This window comes from Pezoporus occidentalis, unplaced genomic scaffold, assembly GCF_034315485.1.
Source record: "Pezoporus occidentalis ecotype Australia unplaced genomic scaffold, CSIRO_AGI_Poc_V1 ctg123, whole genome shotgun sequence".
Lineage (NCBI taxonomy): Eukaryota > Metazoa > Chordata > Aves > Psittaciformes > Psittacidae > Pezoporus > Pezoporus occidentalis.
This window is the reverse complement of record NW_026913027.1, coordinates 1,484,573-1,505,576: the sequence shown is the minus strand read 5'-3', so window position 1 is coordinate 1,505,576 and position 21,004 is coordinate 1,484,573. Positions and strand designations below refer to the sequence as shown.

Below are 21,004 nucleotides of genomic sequence, written 5' to 3'. Positions count from 1 at the left end.
AAACTTTTATTTTTTATTTATATAAGATACAGATACACAAGTAGTCTGTGACAGTCATTGGGACTGTGCAAGCCACCAAGGTATTGCCAAGTAGAAAAAAAGGAATTCTGCAGGTGCAAAACCTGGTTCAAATGATGAACTGCCTCCAGTCTCAACACTTTGCTCATTCCCATCCCTGTGGGCAAATAGGGTATTTTTTTGAACCCTTAATCTACAGCATGGAATAAATTTATGTAAAACTGGCACAATGAGGGAGGCTTTTAAGATGTAATAGGTATATCATGGTCCTCTCACATTCTGTGAAATTGCTTTACAGCCAGGCCATAATCGCAATGACAGACATGCTTGATTGAGTTTTGTCTCTCTGTTAATGTATGGAGTCATTTGCAGGTGAAAGTGAAGAGCTGTGTATACCTGTGAAACTGGGGATGCACTGAAAATTTATCCTTTTAATACTGAGCGTGGAGATTCCTCTGTGTTATTATAGGAGCGTGTCTTTGGAAGCTTCTCATTATAACCGTAATTTATTTTTTAGTGGTTTTCCCCCATAAAGTAGTATTAGAGATTAAGGAGCATATATTTCAGGTGATAGTGAAAACCTGAAGATTAAGGCAAGGTACTGACAAAGCGAGTGCGTGAGAGATGGTAAAGATGACTCATTTCTCTAATGCACAGGGTGAAAGCTTAACTGAAAGGGTGAACAGATGAGAGGCATAGCACAAGTGGTGTTTTACTGTCAGATCCTGAAAAATGTCTTTTCAGACTCAGAGGAGTTCTGCCCGGGCTCTCCCATTATGAGTGCAATTTTTTGTACATGAAATAAATGGGTGACTAGGGCACGGGTGGCCTTTCACAGTGGGATGAGTAGGAGAGCAACACTTTCCAGGCAGGGTTTGACTCACAATAACATATACCAAAGGAGCCAGGAAGGGTGAATGTGTCCTTTGCTGGTGCGGATGAGCCAGAGAGGTATGACAAAGTGGGGAAAGGTTATTTTGAATCTGTGAGTACTGGAAGAGCTCACCCGGCCCTAGAACAGTGTGTGAGGTTAAATCCACCCTTTGCAGCACTAGAAGGACTTTTATCCCCCCAGTTTTGCACAATGCGATGTCTGCACGCTGCTCCTGGGGCCTTGTGTGGCTGCAGTCATCCTGTGCAGAGGGTTCACGTTGCCTCTGTGAAATGGAGATAACAGCCCTTCTTATCTACAAGGCTCCTCTCGGATATCAAGATGATTAAGAGCACGCATTTGTAAAATGTGCCTCAGCACCTCTTATTATTGATGACAATGATGATTGGGAGCAGTGAGTCAAAGTGAGAAATCAAAATACAAGGTGAAGCAGTGGTGAGAGAGCAGCTCCAGTCACCAAACCCTCTGCCATGGTTCTTGCTGCTGGGGCTGCTTTCCACCTTTATGGAGGGATCCTGCCAACAACCAGCTAGCCCTGGTTGCAGAGGGGTCAAAAAGGTTGTGGGTGCTTCTCGTGAAATTGTGACCATATGAGTTGGTTCCCTCACCTGAGAAGGGGTGTCCCCTCAGCTGTGTGCAGCGTGGAGCAGTGCCAGAAGCAGATGTTGGGAGGTTGAACTGGGGAGGTGGCTCTGCCATCCTTGGGTGTGGACCCTGTCTGACTTTTCGCCTCTTACTTTGAGGAAAAAGAGAAAGAGAAAGTGAAGGGAAACAAAGACCACTTTGACATAGTGACTCACTTTTAAGGCCAAAGTCCGGGTTCTCAGGCTCCCTGCTAGCTCCCCTTATCTGCACCCAATTCCATGCCCAGTGAGATGGTGGCTAATGGAAGATCTGATCATATTTCTATGAAAATCAGTGACAATCCTTCCCTGGTACAGGACCAATCTTCTGCAGGCGAAACGCTTCTTGTGAGCTAGCAAAGTTGGTGGAAGAAAACAAAAAAATCTTGAAAATCCTTTGTGGTGATCAGCTTTTAAATTTAGCCATCCAGATTTGATCCAATCTAAGTGGAAAATTGTAACCTTTGCTGATAAGCATGATTCTGTTCAGTGTGAGGTGGTGGGTGCTCCGGATCTTGTGGGTTTGAACCTAACAGGGAGGTTTATTTGTAGGTCTCGTGTTGACTAAGTTCTCCTCTCTCATGTAGTATTCCTGTAAGGGAGGATATTAAGATGATCCTCACCTTGGGCCCTTCAGAAAAACTGCCACATTTGACATTAGGAGCAGCCTTCCTCACATAGTACATTGCTGCAATTAATTGTCTTGACACATGATCAGTACCTAGGGGCAAGGATGGATCATTCTGTTGATTGGGCAGGGTTGTGTTATTAATTGTATGAACTGGCTCATAGTCAAAGGACACAAACCAGTGGCTGTCGTTATTGTCACTGTGGGACTGGTATTTGAAAGACCACAGGAGATTTGTGGCAGGGCCATGCTCCTTTGCCACCGCAATATTATTAAGGTTCTCTGACTGCAGCTCATGAGAAATTAGTCTTTAAACCTGATCCTTCCACAACACCAGGTCATTTGGCGTTTCTGGTCCTTTGCAGCACCCTTCCATTTGCTCCAGCTTGTTTTCCCTCTTGGGGAAGACTGTTTTCCCTCTTGGCAGACTGCACAGCGCAGGGACTTCTCCCTGGCTATCAGGGAGCAGGTTAGGAGACGGTACTTAAAGACTGAACTGGCTGGCCTTAAGCCCTTCTGAAATGACATGATGCCCCATTTAGAGATTTAGTTCCATTTTCTGTCGAGAAGTCATTTTGAAAGGAAGTTCATAAAGGATGTTATAAGATTTAGCAGAAGTAAAAAAAAAAACCCATAATAATAATGGTCATATCCTGTCATTTATTCTCTCTGCATCCCATGTGGTTGAAGCAATTTTATGGCTGTTGTTGCACTGTGCAGAATCTCTTCTTGATATTAATTACCAGACAATATAATGCAATTCAAGCCTTACATCCTCCACTGAAATGAATCCTGAAGTATTTCACTGCTGATTACAGGCTGTACATACCAATGAGGTCTTTGGAGAGCATAGCTGGGCATACAGGAGGTGGCCACAGGTGGGGAGGAAGGATGGTACCTCAGAGGTGATCACAGCACCCACAGGGTGCTGAATGCATATAGGTGAAGCTGCTAGGATGAGGCCAAAGAAAAGTCAAATGTCCTGGAGTGGGAGGAATATGGATGTGATACGTCATGATGATGGGGCCAAATAGTAAGGTTTTCTTTAGATGGATGCCATTGGTGGTGCCATGCAGCACCCGCAGTGTCTCTGCTAACCAGGAGGCATTTCCATGCATGGCACTTCATTAATGTTCATTCTCTGTTTCCAGGCTGTGCAGGCTCTGACAGGAGCAGTTGATGCCTGCATGCTTTCAGTTACATGTTGTGTGAGCAGCTCACACATTCGTTTCTAAACCTGTCTCACATCTCTTCAGCTGCTGGTGGTGGTGGGTTTCGGCGGTTCCCATGGTGGGGAGGCACACAGCCTTGGGTCAACCATCCTGCTCCCAGTGCTGTTCTAGGAGGGCTTGCCCAGCGCCTAATGAACTGGCTGTGTGTTGTTTCAAGCCGTGCTGCCAGAATTTCTCATTTTGACAGCATCACCCTCCGCTTTCATTATATTAGAACTAGAAATTGTACGTACCAACTTCTTAGAATGACACCTAAAAGGAAACGCATGTTATGTTACATGCCGTTACTAGCTGCCTCAGGCTCCAGCAATCTTTTTTCCTGCCAGCATTGATTCATTAAGCAGCATGTGGAAATATAATAGTGGCTGGTATTAGGTTATATCCCCCTTGCTAACCACACTCTAATTTTTCTTCTTGATTTTTACTTCCAGTGTGCTGCGTTGTTGTAATGACGAAGAAATTGTAAAGGAGAAAAAGCACCTACTGAATTCTTGCTTTCTGGCTCATGCATTTCCATGAGGCTCATGTGTTTCACTGAAAGGAATTTTATATATTTGAAATTCAAAATGAAAGACTTCTTGATCTAAAAATTATCTTCATTTACTTGGGATGTCAAACTGAAAATAAACTTCTCAAGTTTCAGCACATTCAAGAGTAGCAGGCCATTGTAATCTGATAATGTACACAGATGTGCAGCACCCTAGAAACCTTATGTAGACTAGGCAGGAAAAACAGGAAGATAAGCCAGATATAGAAGAAAATAGCCAAAAAAGGGCATAATAAGAAATACAGCACAATATGCTTTCTTCCCACTGGAGAAACCCCATTTCAAATAACAAGAGCAACCCTGTTTTGGTTCAGCTGAAAGCAAGTTTTGGTGCAATCAGAGGTGGTCCAGTGTCATCTTTTGCAGAACATGCTAAATTGTTGCATCGCATTGGTTTTCACAGGGGCTGAGCTCTTCACTCCCCATTGTGTAGACATGCAACACTTTGTTTTTTCAGTTGATCATCTTTGCTCTTGTGTCAAACCTCATACCAACAGATCAAATATCAACAAACGTAAAGCACACAGTGTAAAAAACAAGGTGTGAGACCTGTTTCCTGAGGACCACTCAGTGCATTCAATGGGGTGTGGAGAGGCCATCACACTGCACAGCTGAAAAGCTACCTGGCACCATAGTCAAGTGGGTTTGTACATCTTGCTGAATGGTGTTCTCAGGCAGTTGCACAGAATTCCCTTGTTTTCTGATTTTTGCTCTTCATTTCACCTGTGGTGAACAGTGCAAGGCAAGAAGTGACAGAAAAGCTCACACTACCAGGAGACCCAAAGTGTCTCACCCTGTACAGCTTCTGTGGCTTGAACACTATCACTAAAGGCTTCTTTTATTTAAGCTTGGGAAGCTCTGCAAAGGTGGCATGCTGCTGGACTCTGTCAGTTACTTCTCCACTTGCTCAAAATGCTGCAGGCATGTGGTGTTTCCCTGGGCTCCTGGTGGCCCATGCAAAGGGCAGTGATGGCCCCTCTGCTGTCTGGGCTTGCAGGAGACCTGCCTGCATGAGACCATTCTTGTGCCTTGTGCAGGGGTGTGCCAAAGGGCTTGGAGCTGTGGGAAATCCTGGTGCCTCAGCCACCCATGATGGGGTTGAGGGCTCAGAGGTGCAGTGCTTTGTGGGGAGGAGAGCAAGAATGGTGGAGAAAATGAGGATGGTGTTTCCCTGCCCAAGCTGATGATGATCTTTCTCTCAGCAGAGGACTTGTTTCTACAGCCATTGCAGATGACTTCTTTCAGCTGAAGTCTGACGTCAGACCCTGTGGTGTCTTGATGCAATGGTGAGCAGCTTGGCTTGCACAGCTCATAGCAGTACCTCACCAATGAAATCCAGCAGCCCCAGTGCTGCCACTAGTGATGCTGGTGCGGGGGAACCAGAACTGGTTGTGCATTCACCCTATAATACTTCTTTCCCCCTCCTATCATAAATGATCACCCTGCCCTGCTTCTACTCACATTCTGAATTTTTAAACACCCTCAAGTGCTAATGACTTCAGAGCTGCTCCTGAAAAAACCCTGAGAGGATTAAAACTGCAGTAACCATGATATACTCATCTGTAATAAAAGTCAAGTGCCCTGTTAACCAAATACTTCATAATTCAATTTAAACTCTGCTATGACAAATTTTCTCTTTTGATGTGGACAAAAAAAAAATATTTTCAATTGATGATGCATATTTAAAATTCATGTTTAAATGATTATCTTAAGATACACTTATGACAAAGGAAAGATGTGTGGGGGTGCTCGGGGCAAGTTGAGGAGAGACACATTCTTCAAAGTAAATATATTACTGTTTTTACCTATTATGTTATCGCCAGTCATGTATTTTATTATTGTTAATAGTTAGTTTGCATATTAATATTTATTATTGGTCTTGCCTGCAGAAAGATTTCAGGCTCTGGAGATCAAAGGGAGTGCTGACAAGCTTGTGTTGCTCCATGAAGGCAGAGGTAAGCTTCAGGTCTGAATTTAAAACACCACTGAAACTAAACTGGAAAGACAACGCTGAGGACTGGTGGGTTTCCCCATGTCAGAATTTCCCATAGTGCCTCTGGTGCTCTGAGTGTGGATGATGTCTTCTTGTATTAATTTTTATTGTAGGCAGTAATTTGTGAATAATTTCCTAGGTAAAACAAAGGTTGAACTTTTGAAGCAAATGTACTCGACATGACCTTTATATCTCTTAGTCACTGTCAGGCTTCACTGAGTGCCCTGCACCTTGACATTCAGTAAAGCAATAAAGAAACAAAATGTACTAATGTAACCTTTATAAAAATATTTAGAATGATAGTTTAATCTCCCACTATGGTGTTAAAATAAGCTCAGTAAACTTTGGCAGTAAATTACATTCAGAAGAAACTCAGTTTAAATGACATTATGGTTACAATAGCCAGAAAAATTTGTCCTGAACTGCTTCAAGAAAAAAAAAACAACCCATGTTTAGCATGGGGCTGTTGACCTTTCCAGTTTTGGGATAATAATTGGACAGCTATTCAATTTTTGGTAGCTAATCTGGAACCTTAGGTTCTTTCTTCTCTCATATCTTGCCCAAGGAATCAAGAAGATGGACATCTCTCAGCAGCCAGAGCAGATGAGTATTACATATTTGAGCCACAGCACTGTGTTTAATTTCACTTTTATAAAAGATCAGAACCAAAATGTATTAAAAAACTGTTAGAGGGGAAGATGAAGAAATGAAACGAAAGAGTGGTTTAAGATAGCTTATAAAGTTGTTTGATAGCAAAAATAGTTTCTTGGTCTTCATATAAAGAGATGTGGTTTGCTGGGGCATTATTACAGATCAGGTTGTAAAACCAGGCTGAGGTTGTGGCTCTGGAATACCTACTCCAAACTGAAAATGCCATAGGTTTGTATATACAAATGCACAGTAGAAATGAGTGCTGTGTGATGACTGAAATCTGCATATGAGATACAGGTTATTTAGAAATGTATATACAAGACTATGTATTGCAGCTTACATGGAGGGATCTTAAATTATTTCACAAACATATATTTCTCAGCATTATTTTACCCAAAGTGGGTTCCTTCTTTAGTTTGTGGTGATACAGCAGTCTTCATCCATTGACCTGGATGCAGTTTTCATCTCTGTTTTCTCTAACTGAACAAAACATATTTGGTCAGGTGAGGGAAATACCCCCAGCATTGGCTTGGCTGGTTGTTTTAATCCATGAGAGGTATTGACATTCTACTTGTTCTCTCGCAAAATAAAATCCTTCTCCCATAGAGCCAGCCTTTGATTGCCTGTAGTGCTTAGATAGAGCTTGGAGAGGGACCATAAAAGTACTTTGATAAATAGGCAGAACTAAAGAAAACAACGGTGCCTCAGCTCTTCTCAACCTCTCCTGCATCTATGCCTGCTAAGCCCAACTGCAGTATATCAAGGTGGAAGGGGACATGTTGCCTGTCATGGGGGAAGTGCCAGGGAAGCTAAATACAGTGAGAAAATACAGTAATACCACCATCTCAGCTAGACCAGGAGCTATTACTGGAGGACTGACTTTATTTCTTTTAGCTGTCTGGAGGTTTCTGTTTCTGTGAAGCTGAGGAGAACACAGTGAAGGTGTGGGAGGTAATGTTCTGTGAGAGGAAGAGAGAGGAAAAGCAGAGTTTGTGCTAACAAGGAGAAGCTGAAGGGCCAGAAAAAAATCTTGCCTCTGGGCAGTAAAAAGGTGGATGCACATTATATACTAGTGGGTACTATTTTCTGGAGAAATGTTGATACCTACTAGCAAGTGATCTGGTTTGTAGTACTAAAGTCTCATGTTGCTCCTCATGCTGCTCTAGGCTTAGGCAATTTCATGTTTTCTCTATAAAGAAATAATCTTCTGAATGAGTTTTACTGTATAAATTTCAGTGAATGTAATTTAAAAAGGATTCAGTAAGACAGCTCTTTACTCCTTGTAGGAAACTGAGAAGTAAGAAGTCAAAAATTAGTGATCTGGTTTCATGTTATTAGATTTCCCCTGATCAAGGCAGCAGTGAATATACTGTATTAATAGAGCACCAACTATGTAGAACAAATGGATTATGATGTCTTTTTTTATGATGGTACTATAAATACTTTGCCCCTACATACCTTTGCCATTGGAAGTGAAGAATGACATTTAAAGAAAGCACATAATCTTATCTCCATAAATGTTCCTTTCACCTTCTTGTAACTAATTAGGAACATGGAGACTTCTGTTAAGCATCAGACCTTTCTTCCTGAAGATTAAGGTAGATGAGTGTGTTACAGATGCTGAATCAGAAGGGGTTTCATGCCTATGATTTATTACTACTACTTTGACCTTAGTCAAATTGGGGGCATTTATACCCTCTTACAAAAGACATGACTTGTGTGAAGGGGCACAGCTGACAAGAAAGGAGTGGGCTAAAAATGTGATACTTCATGAAATTATTTGACCTCAAATGCCTGGAAGTTAAGAGGAACATTTCCACTGTCTTGTAATCTGGACATGGCTCAGCCAAGGGGAAAGCATACATTTTGTGGGTTTTCTTTTCTTTTCCTTCTGTTGAATGAAACATGCTATCTAGAATGATCTCATTTCTTGTACTTTAATTTGCTTCTCCCTTTTTCACTCAGTAATTTCTCAGTTGATGTTCAGTTATCACAAAGAAGCTAAGTTTACATGTCTGAAATTTTTGTAAAGACTGAGGAGATCTTTGAAAAGTTATGAGAAAGAATTATGATGCCCTGAAGTCTGCCAGGATTATCCTACTGTCTCTAAGAACTAATGAGTGAAAATATTGCGGGAAGAACAGTAAAGCAAAAGTTTGAACAACACAAAAAGGCAAGTATTATATGAAATATTTATATAAAAACTAATTAAATGAAAATGCAATCAGAATTGTACTTCGTTTTTAAATTTGCACTACAAAATCTTGGTGGGGGAAAATCCTCTTCTATTTGATGAAGAACTCTGAGCTAGGAAAATATCTCAGAGAGGAGATTTCTGCCTGTTTTAGCTGTCAAAGAAGAGCAGGAGGTTGAATTCAAACATCTAAATTTAGCAGAAAAAGAATAATGTGCCTACTACAGCCCATAGTGGGAAAGGGTTGGCACTTTTTCCTCACTGGGCACTTGGGCAGCAGTATGGTCCCTGACTGACCTGTTGCCACTGCACTGCTCCTGCCCAGTGGGATGGGGTCTCTCCGGAGAGCAGGTCACTGCAGCCTGGTACCTGAAAATGTTCCCGAGTGCATCCCTCTGTAAGCAAAGCTGTAATATGCTTTTTGGCCAGCCCTGAACGTGCTTATGAATACTTCATAGTAAAAGCTTCCACAGAGAATATAAAAAGCAATTAAATCTTAATGGCCTGATGTTTACATTTTTTTGAACTACAGGTTGCAAAGCCTGAATGCAGTGTTTTCAGACACAGCTAACTTTTTTGCTGTAAGGAGATCTGTGATAATCACTGGGTAAAAAATTTATCTAACTGATCTATTCTCTTATTTTTTCATATGTATTTTCCTTGTACCACCAGAAGTGAGGGGTTTCAGTTGTATTTTAGAGGACAGTTCCCCCAGAAAAAGAAGGGATATGAGCTCCCAGGGAGAGGGGAGGATGATAATGCTGTCCCTAAACACCATCAGGGTGCTTAGACACCATCCCCATGGGAGTCACAATGGTTACATACATTAAAAATAGACACAAGTGTGAAGTATTTCATAGTTGGTTTAAAGGAGCCAGTCCCACAGGCAGCAGCCTTGTGGGAGGCTCTGTTCTTTGCCCTGGCTGGGTCTTGGGACCCACCTCATGTTGATCTGCTAGCAACCTTTCATGGGTATGTTATGTCCTGTCAAGCAGCAAGTTTCACTTCCAAATAAAATTTCCTCTTTGGAACTCAGGAGGATGAAGTCTTTAATGCCTCAAAGATGCTCCCCACAAGCCACTGCCACCCCAACTTTGGGTGTAACCCACAGGCCAAGAGACCCATCAGGGGAGGCAAAGGTAAAGGCTTTCCTTTCAGCCTTGCAGACTCTGTGTCTTGGTGCCATTTTAATTTATTTTAAAACAGAGTAGCAAGCTACCACATGCAGTCTTCCTCTTGTCCATCTGGCTCACCTTGACCATGACATGGAGGGTTCAGCCATGCTTGGGACACAGCTTCCCAATCTATGTGGCTGCCCAAGTATGCCAGCCAAGGGAGAAATGGTTCTCTGGAGACACTTGCATGAGAGCGCTGGCTATCAGGGGGTACCCATCTGGTATAGATTGAAAGCAGTGACCTAGAGTTTGGTGGATCCTCTGCTTCACGCAGGCTTCATCTGCTTTGCTTCTAACCTTTGAAAAACCCACATCTGCCTTAGGGAATGGCCTCAAAAGCACAGAGCTGTGGCAATCATATGAGGAGTAAGAGCCTCTCTTGGCATGTAAATATTGTTGTCTTGGCCAGCTCAATTTCATTTGCTCTTTTCTCCACTATATTTGATTTACTCTGCAGTCAATAGTGAAATTAAAAGGACATGGGTTTAATCCACCCACGGTCTTTCACTGTGCTCCTTTGGAGATGCCAGATCTGCAGGGCTCTGCTGATCTTGTGCTATGCATCGTACAGCGTGGGAAGGGTCTAAACAGAAGTCAAATGCTGAGTACTTGCCTAAACAATGCTGCTCTCCAAAAACACATGATTCTGCCCAGAGGAGTTTCACCTGCTCTTGCTCTCACCACAAGCAAGACAGCTCTACTGCTCATGTCAATCAGAATGAGATTAGAACTTCTAATCACTTTACTATCAGTGTAGCTTATGAACTGATGGTACAGCCTGTCATTGAGTTCAATGACCTTTTCTTTCCTAGGCTGAAGCAAAGTAATTCTATTGCAGTCTTTCACCAATGGGAAAAGATAAAGCTTAATGAGTGAGTTTTTCAGGATCTGTGAGAAAAGAAAGGGAAATTGTCGTGGTTTAAGTGCAGTCAGTAACTCAGACCCACACAGCCCACTCATTCACTCCTCCCCTTCCTCCCCACTCCCCCATTCCTGGAGGGACAGGGAGAAGAATCAAAGGAATGTTACTCCCATGGACTGACATAAGAACAGCCCAGTAACTAAGGTATAACACAAACCACTGCTGCTACCACCAATAATAATAATGGTAAGGGAAGTAACAAGGGAGGAGAACACAATACCACCTGTTGATACTCAGCCTGACTGAGCAGTGAACCAGCCCTTCTGGGTAGCTCTCAGTTTACATCCTGGGCATGACGTGCTGTGGTATGGAATACCTCTTCGGCCAGTTTGGGTCAGGTGTCCTGTCTCTGCTTCCTCCTGGCTTCCCGTGCTCCCTGGCAGAGCATGAGGCTCAGAAAGTCCTTGGTCAGACGAAACATTACTGAGCAGTAACTAAAAACATCGGTGTTATCAGTGCTGTTCCCAGGCTGGAAGTCAAAAACAGAACTGCACCAGCTACTAATAAGGAGGAAAAAATGACTGCTACTGCGGAACCCAGGACAGAAATTTAATACACACAGGTGTTTTAAAATACATAAGCATAACATATCTGTGTGTGTGTGTGTGTACAGACATGCGTCATCAGTTCTGAGGGTTTTTTTTAGGACAGAAATGTAATTTTTCATGTTGCTGTGATATAGGCCAAAAAAGCATTCTGTGCCTAAAATACTAAGGCAAAACTTTCAAAGAACAATTAGTATAACAAGAACATGTTCATTTTTCTCATTGAGATGGTGTCTGTTTTGTTGACAGCCTGGCTTACAAAATGAACATGCAGTGAAGTCCGCTGCTAGCCTGCTCCCTATGCAAAATATTCAGAGTGAGAGTGTGTGTATTTCCCTGTACTGCACAATGTAACATCACCACAATAGATTTTGAGTGATTCATTACATGAAAAATCTCTCTGCAGTGCAATGTGAGAATGCGTGCAGGGCAGTACTGAACTGTCTGCTGTTTAGTTTAAACTTAGCTAAGAAACCCTCTAAAGCCTAAAACTTAAAAGAAAAATAAGATATTTATCTGTATATTTTCCCTTTGTGCTGTTATAGATAGATTTATGATTGGAATCTGAAAATGCTAAAAACTCAAGCTGGAAACAGGAATGTGCACACAGCACATTTTTATTTTACCATGAGCAATGTTTGATTTCAGATGAAGCAGTTTGTGCATCACCACAAATTGATGGTGTATGATGATAAGGTGAGTCCAGGCATAAAAAAAACCCTGGATTGTACAATAAACTGGTCCAGTTGGGAACAAATGGTGCATGCTGAATTCTGTATTTACAAAACTTCAGCACTGTGTAGTTTCCTTCACCCTACAGTTGTGTACTGGGAAGGAAAAGCAATTCAGTATGTGCTTCCAGGACAGTGGAGACCCTGCACTCCTTGTGTGCATTACTGACACCGTGAGAAGAGGCTGGGCACTGCTGAAATAGATATCAGGCAGATTAAAAATTCACAGACAAGAAGGATCGGAGAAAGCACTTTACCCTGCGTGTTTTCAGAGTTCAGTGAAGCCTTATTAGAAAAAACAAAACAAAATATTTGAGAGGCAACTTGACTTCAGAGAATAAACACTTACACAGGGAAAAAATAATGGGTACCAAAGGGCTTTTTAACTTAGCTCTGAAAAATATAATGAGATCCAGAGGATGGAATCTGGAGCCAGACAAATTCAAATTGGAAACATGACCTACATTTTTAATAGTGGGTATGATTAACCAGTGGAACAAAATACCCACAAAGTAGTGGATTCTCTCCTCTTGATTGCTTCAAATCAAGACTAGATGCCTTTCTAGGAGATAAGCTTTAGTCAAAAATAGTTTTACTTTAGTCAGACACATGTTACAGAGCTCAATATAGAGGTAACTGGGGAAATGTAATGGCCTGTGATATCCAGGAGGTCAGGCCAGATGGTATAATGATCCCTTCTGGCCTCAAACTCAGTGAATCTCAGAATGAATATAAATGCTATCATCTGGATGTGCATTTGAAATAATTACAGGCAGAGATTAGACATGCAATTGCATATGGTTCAGGATTGGTAAACCTTCCTCCCCTCCAGAACAAAGGCCTTTATTTATGCCTAATTACATAGTGCTGTTGTAATTCAGATAAATATCCGTTAGGAGCTCAGATGGGATATCAGCAAATCAGTTTTAACTACTGTGTGTGTATTGTGTGGAAATGGAGTTTCGAAAGCTTATATTCAGCTCCAGACTTGCTTGCACAGGAATGTTTCCAAGAAGAGCTCCAGCATGGACATTTACTCCACCCTGACAGCATCATTACATGATTTAGCCCTGTCAACTTTGAAGTTGATTTAGTTAAATCATAAAGACATGGAGGTCCTGATCCCCAGAGCAGCTGGGTGCCTAATGCATATGACTACCTGTGCATTGCTGAATTTTATAGGAAAGGGTTGTTGAAAGAGTAATAGCAGAAAATAAAAAGGTGCAAGCTTCTATGAGTAGTTTTGCTCATGCTGACATTATCGCAAATGGCATCTCCGCTTAGTAATGCACAGGCACCTGCAAAATAGCCAACTATTGCAATGCTTCTGGAGAAAGAAGTACGAAATATTAACTGTTAAAACAAACCACACTAAAGCACAGGTAAGTTTTAATATGAATTTCCCCACGTTGCATAGCTTTCAATTTTAGTGTTATCTCGTTCATAAAGCATTCAAAACAACTGCACAGATAAGCAGTGAGACCACACAGAGGAAATTATATTGTTAAAGTTCGGTGAAATGTCGTCATTTATGGTATGTATGTATTTACCTGTGCTCAGAAGACAAATGCTGGTGAGTATGAAAGAGTTTCATTCATAAAGGTCCCTAACTCTTTGTATTCTCAGTCCTTCCCCAGAATCAACCCTGACCGATGGCAGCAAACACCCAATTTCCAGGTGATGAGAGTTTATTTTTTCAAGTTCTGAGCATTGCGCAGAAATCCTCATAGTAGCTAATGTGCCACTTGAGGACTTAATATTCTGAGATAAGGAGATCTTCCCTGGGCTGTATGTTAATTTGAAGGGGGCAAAAGCCTGGATCTGCAATCACCTGCATAAGTGCCCAAATGTTTGAGCAGTTCTGTGCAGTTTTACAGCTTGGTCTTGCTCAAAGTGAATGAAATCTGACTAATGTACGCATCCTGGAGTATAAAGCTAGAATCCTCACCTGCATCCCAACTTTATTTATTATAACCACCTTTCTTTTTTCCCCCCACCTTTTTCCCCCAAGCAACATAAATAAAATATCATGACTAACATGGAGGCTGTAAAAATATGTGCAAATCTGTGAACTAGCCAAAACTTTTTTGAATTCTCTCTCTGTATTGATGCTCAGAACCTTACAGCTAATGACACATTTACTAATTGTAGCCTGCTTTTTCTAACCTCTTTCATTTCAGCTCAAAAAGGGATCATGATAATGGTGACTCTGCAGGTACTCTGTAAAATAACCAATTTTTACTGAATCTCAGCATTATTTTCTTATGTAAAGAGCAAGTGCCTGTCTGCAGATACTATTTTATATAGTTGTTCTGAATATCTTGTTAGATTACACTAAAAATGAACGTGACACGAAATAATGCAAATCATATTTAAAGTTAGCTTTGTTTTAATGTGGCATTTTGCCAGTTAAATAGTTTTTTAAAAACGTTGCTATAGCTGCTGGTTTTGAAGCTGCTTTTTCAGTGCTTCTGCAGGGATGGCATTTATGATAATACTGCTGTCCCAGCAAAACTACCAATACAGGTATTTTACTTTTTATCTTGCTTTATAGCCCTTTATACAAGGCCTTCCTATTACAGTTCTGCTGTAGCATTAATTTTATAAAGGTCCTGAAGGTTATTCTTATTTTCAGTCAAATAACAATATCCAAGGATTTTAATGATGCTCTTGCATTTGTGTTATAATAGTCAGAATTATTATAAAATTCAACAGTGTATGAAAATGTCATCACAAGGGATGAATGAAGCAACTCATCTGAAAATGAAAATCAGCCCAAATCTTTGCAGGTGTTCAAAAGCTTAAGGTACTTTCATTTTGTCTCCCCTACCTCCACTTCTCAGGTACTTGTACAAGTTCCGGTGCCTGAAATATCATCATAATTGATTTTTTTTAGACAAAGGAAGTACTCAGAGGTAATTATCTAAACTTGAGTACAGCATTTGGTACAGCGCCATGTGGGAAATTGTTAGTTAAAATGGGAGATTAGTAGTACAGAAATTGAAAAGTGAATAAGAAAGTAGTAGGAGTTGATGATCAGTACAGTTGAAAGGTAGTAGAGCTTCCCAAGTGTCAGTCTTGGGCCTGATATTGTTTAACATTTCTTATTAATGATGATCCCATAAAAAATAAGCATGTGCTAATGGAATTTACTAGTGACATAAGGGAGGGAGGTACTGTCACTACAGAGAAGAATAAAACTCTCATTTAGGAAGAACTGAATGACCTTGAGGACCAAGACAGGTTGAATTGGATGAAATTCAGAAGGACTGGAGTGCAAGTTCATGCATCTAGGTCTTGTTAACAACGTTTCTATTATATCTGTGGGCTCATAGGTAAGAAAAGAATAAAGAGGGGAAAGATAGAATGTACAACACAAGGTGTTTCCATCAGAGTATTGAAACACTGGTTAACAGCATATGAGGCACCTGTTAGAAATCAGCCAAGATAGTGCATGCTATTCACAAATGATTCACTTCATTTTTGGTAAGCTGCCAAAAAAGATGATTAAAGGGACCATGGGAAGGGAGAGCTTTAAGTGTGAGAGAGGTTTGGCAAAATGAAGGTTGAGGGAGGCCACTATGAATACCACATGGGCATAAACTCCAGGAAGAGAAAACATCTATTTAAGCTAAAGGACAACATTGGCACAAGAACAAATGAGTATAAATTGGTCATGAATAAATTTAGGATGGGAACTGGAAGCTGTTTTCCAAGCAACAGAATAGTGATGTTCTGCATTTGCTTTCCAGTTTGAACAGTGGAAACAACAACAACAACAAAAAAAACCCAAGCTACTTTTAGGATGGAGTATAATGAGTTTCTGAAAGGGATGTATTTGGTTAAGATTGCAGGGAAGTAGACTTCATGACAAAAGAGGTCCATGCAGGCCAGTCTTTTTAAGCCTGTTTTTCATTGCAAAATATTTCAGAGCACTTTTAAGTACTTCCTTTCCTTCATGTATCTTTTAGATAAATTTTTTATAGTACACCGCAGGGACTGCTACCTGGACTGATGTAGGGAAGGCAGGAAACTCTGGTGTCCAGAATATGCTGAATACTCTCCAAACAAAACAAGAGAAGTATTCAGCATCCTACAGGGCAAGGCTTAGGATGCTTAAAAATATCACCATTTTCAGTAGAAGACAATGGGAACTAAGTCCAAGCAGGAGCAGCACCCCTTTGAGGTTTGATTCTCTATTGTTGCTCATACTCCCCTGAGCCCGCTGCTCTATTTTGCAGTTTGCCTTCTCAGCCCCACTGCGCATAAGCAGCAGTAAGAAATAGGATGTCACACAACAGTTCAGATGCGTAAGATTGAAGAGATAAAAACCAGAGCAGTTAGTTGAGTCTGACTGGGTGCCAGCACTGCAAAGGTATAGTGAAGATGGCTTGGGGGAGAAGGGAGAACGGAGGATTTCCCCAGCCTTGGTGGTATGGTCCAGAGCTGTGCTAGCAGTGCCACAGTTTCTCTCTTCTCAGCCCAGGAAGCACCTTTGTCCTTTGGTTTGGTTTATCCTGCTACATGCCTCAACTCTTGCTTAGTGTGCCTTGTTCCAAAATGCAGTAGTGTATACTCAATGCATAGTCAATGTGGTCATAAAGGGATTTGTATGGAAGACTGCACTTCGGGGTTCAGTAGCTGGAGTTTTACGGGTTCCTTACCCACAAAAGCAAAATTAGGTGTTTACAGCTCTTTTATAGTAACAGGTACGGCTTCATCAAAACCCTGGGCTGGACTGTTAATGTGGTGACTCCCTTATTAAGAGAGCATCTCATAGTTAAAAGTTTCATGATTTTCTACCTATGCATTAGTTGAAATCTGATGAGTGGGACAATGAGATCTGCAGAATTGAATGATTCTGTTTTTTTTTTCTTTTCAGCTAACTACACACATACTTTTTCTGAAATCTACTTCTAATATTGAGATTAGGTGAAGAAATGGGAAAGTTAGATGAAATCCCCAAAGAGTACAGGTAGTTTGGAAAAGGAGAAGAAATAGGTAGCAGCTTTAGGAGAGAACAATGCTTTGCTTACACCTTGTCACCATACACATTAATCACATTTGCAGTAGGCAGCAGCTCTCCTTTTTTGTGCAAATACTTTAAAAACAGGTTTAAAAAACTGAGCAGGATAGCTGAGTCCCCAGGTTCACATAAATGGGGTAACAAACACCTGCAATACAAGAGATAAAAGCCATAAACATGGTGGTGGAAGCTCTCAGTCCTTCTTCAGCTGAGGTTTTCTGCTGTTTTCTCAGGGGCAAGGCAGGGGGGCAGCCACTTGCTGAGTTCTCCATGCAGGGCAAAAGGTTCACAGTACCTCCAGAAGCTGCAACTTTGCCCTCAGTGACTTTGGTGCAGAGCCCCATGTGTGAGCTACTCTGCGGCTCACTGTCAGAAATGCCAATCCTTCAAAAAGAAGAGATAAATCTAGTTGAAAAAAAAAAAGATTTTCAAGGAAAAACGATATTAAAGGTCAGAATTGAAAGGCATGGACTGTGAAATGAGCGAGAGAACACATTTTGATTAATTGAAACTCAAACAGAGAAGTCCTTATTTTTGGTGTTTTTTAATTGAATTTTTGTTCCTGAAACTGAAGCAAGTGAAGTTCAGGTTAGATGTAAGGCAGATATGGTGCCTTACCGTCCTCTTTACCGTAAGGCTGGTGAGGCACTGGAACTGATTGCCCAGAGAAGTGGTAAATGCTCCATCGCTGGCAGTGTTCAAGGCCAGGCTGGACAGCGCCTTGGGCAATAGGGTCTAGGGTGAGGTGTCCCTGCCCATGGCAAGGGGGTTTGGAACCAGATGATCTTAAGGTCCTTTCCAACCCAAACCGTTCTCTGCTTCTATCAAATGTCTGTATCTACAGAGTTATTTTTTCATCGATCCTTCAACCAGGACACAGTATTCTGTGAGCCCCTGGGTGAGATGATTTCATTCTGCCCTGTCCTACTAGCAAACTCAATTTAAAATGAATCAGTCATAAGCATGGCCTGTACTTATTACCGTATTTTAGTGAGTTATTATTCATGTGCCCAGATGTGAGAACGTGGCCCACTGGGGAGTGCAGTGGCCTCGAGACAGGGATGAATTACTCCCTGAGCTCACTGCAGCCCATGGGGGCTGGCCCGGTAGCCATGGTTGTGAGGGCAGCACCCCCAGGAAACATGCTCAGTTTTTCCATGGGTGGAAATATCTACGGGGGTATAACAGCACATTATCAGCTTGTTTGCAAACAGACCCATGTGCAAACACGTGCGTATGGGAGCTTTCAAGTGACAAGGGTACTGAGGAAATGCCTGTGGCCACAGTAGGTGAGACATGGCTGTCAGACATGTCTCTGGATTTCGGCTGCCCGCTCACGCACCACACGAAGGCGGCAGCAGCATCGGTGCAGTCAGGAAGGATGTGAGGGGCCTCCTTGCCTGCACTGAGGCTTGTGCCTGCCTCCAAGCAGAACTAAGGAGCACCTCTGACATTAACAATGACTGAACACCGCCAAAGCCTATGAAAATAACCACTCGTGAGGTAAATCAGGTGGGGCACTGGAGCAGCTGCCATGGAGCAGGGGCCATTCTTGGCACCTGAGGTGAGTTGCCTGGTGGGGCACGTACAGCAAGGCCAGATTGTTTCCTCCAGTTTCAAACCCCTGGGGATTATAAAAATAAGAGGTTTAATCCCTGCTTTGCACAGGATTTTGGGGTCCTGTTTCACTATTCTTTGTCTCCCCTTGGGATAACATCAGAGGAGACAAGCACTGACAATGGTGGCACAGTCCTGGCCTCCCTGCCTGACCCTGGGCAGCCATCAACCCCACAGCCATCGTGTACTTCATCATGTCTCGGGGAGCTGCATGGGGTGGGCAGTGAAATGACACCTCTGTGTGCGAGCTGTGATGCCATTGGGACGTTACAGCTTACAAAAAGGGGAAAAGGAAAAAACAACACAAAAAAGCTGTTCTTGTTCTTCACTCTTCCCTCAGTGCTGTCTTACCTTGTGCAGAGGCTTCAGAGGTGTGAACACATCCTGTTTACATCTGCCACTCAGATGGAGATGCTGAGGGGAGCACACAGCTGAGGGAGCAGTAAGAGGCAACGCCACGCATGGGAAGAGTCACTCGCAGTGTGTGACGGCCACAGCATGGATGCGCTGCCCATCTACCATGGTGGCATCACCCGTGAGGCTGGGGAAAAGCTGCTGCTGGCAGCGGGTACTGATGGCAGCTACCTGCTGCGGGACAGCGAGAGCATCCCAGGAGTTTACTGCCTCTGTGTGCTGTGAGTGCTGGGGTGCTGCTTGGGAGTGCGGGGCAGCCGAGGGTAATGGGGCTGGGAGCAGGGTGCTGGGATAGGCTGGTCAGGGGATAGCTGATTTCCAACCTTTGTGTCCACAGTATGGGGTGTTCCCATGTAATGGTGACAAAATACATTGTAATATTACTATTTGCAGACATGTGCGGGACTCTTGGCTCCTTCACCTTGACTTAAGGTGAAGGGATGTAGAAGGGGCTTGGAGTCCTCTACAGAGCAAAGAGGAGCAGGTTTTGCCATGCAGAGCCTATGCTTCCTATGGGCATAAAAAAAGAAAGCAGGCCTGGAACACACAGGAAAGGCGAGTGAGGGGTCATGGAGAAGAGCTAGGCAACTTCACTCAGATTGGTGTGTGCTGCCTCTTTGTGCTGGTGTGCGCTGCCTCTTGCTTTCTGCCCTCAACTTCTGCTTCTCTGATGTGCTCATGGATGTGCTTAGCCACATCCCTAGTGTCCCCTGCCATTGGGAAGGGTAGCATGGACTGCTGTCATCCAGAATGTGCCTTTTGGGATGCTGTCAGTCAGGCTGTGTGTCTCAGGAGCTGTCAGGCTTGAAGTAAGCTGCTGTAAAATACATGAAATACTGATGGGTAACAAACTAAGTGGAAATGTTTCATCAAATAGGGTGAAAGGAGAAAGATCTGATGGGATGGTCTGTCAGAGGGTAGAGAGGATTCCCTGAGAGAGCTGAGGGACTTCATAGTCATAGGACCTCATTCTAATGAGGCAATTTAATTACCCTACTTCTGGCAATAGCAGAAGTCTAGTAAGTCCTGAGAGATAATGCTTTCCAATGATTACAATTGCCTCAAAAGAACAAAGACGTGTCTACCACAGCTAAAGAGACACTTCAGTAGGAGAAGGAATAAAAGAGAAAACCATTTTAGAACTAGCATGAAATTAGCTAACAGAGTGCACTCAGGTACCTGGCAAAAGCACAGAAAACTCCTGAGTCAGATTTTCTCCAAAAGTCTTGAATATGTTTCCAACAGTATGTAATTAAGCCCTGGGTGATCGTTATTATTCACCTATTATAGACCAGTAAGTGGAGGCATGCAAGAAGGTCACAGGCAACCCAGCAATATCCAACCTTCTTTTTGGGAAGATTTTTGTGGCAGAAGATGTATTTTTTTTCTCCCTGAACTCAGGATAACCAAGGTAGGCACTACTCCTAACAAATACCTTAACAGCTAGCTGAAAAATGGGAAATAAGAAGCAGCTTGAGCATCTTGAAGATGGACTAGACATAGCAAGAGGTAGGGAGTGCTATGATTCCTATGATGGGAATAGGCAATAAAAGCAGAATCTCTTTTAAATAACCATTAGAGGAAATGGTGATATATCTCCTTAACACTCAGAAGTCATTCAGTGCAGGTGAAACACTAAGGCGTTAGAGACGGGGGTCAGGCAGAATGTTACAATGCTGAATAAAATAGAGAATCCTAAAATCACTCCACCATTAGTCTAAATCAGGGTGTAGATATGTAACAAGGTCTTTCATCTGCACACAATCAGTTGGGACTTTTTGCTGTATTAGCGGTAA

At 42.3% G+C, this 21,004-nt stretch overlaps 1 protein-coding gene across 6 annotated transcripts in view; it reads left to right on the top strand.

Annotated features, from left to right (window-relative positions):
* Nucleotides 1-4,137: 4,137 nt before the first annotated feature.
* SH2D1A (SH2 domain containing 1A) overlaps nt 4,138-21,004 on the top strand; it is a 29,885-nt gene continuing 13,018 nt past the window's right edge. Inside the window, exons 1-4 of one of the 6 annotated variants that reach the window (XM_062607435.1) lie at nt 4,138-5,226; nt 5,830-8,761; nt 11,970-12,116; nt 19,135-19,429. In XM_062607435.1, coding sequence (XP_062463419.1) covers nt 19,293-19,429 — 137 coding nt within the window. In that variant the 5' untranslated portion in view covers nt 4,138-5,226; nt 5,830-8,761; nt 11,970-12,116; nt 19,135-19,292. The other 5 variants (XM_062607441.1, XM_062607438.1, XM_062607440.1 and 2 more) reach the window with 5 other exon arrangements.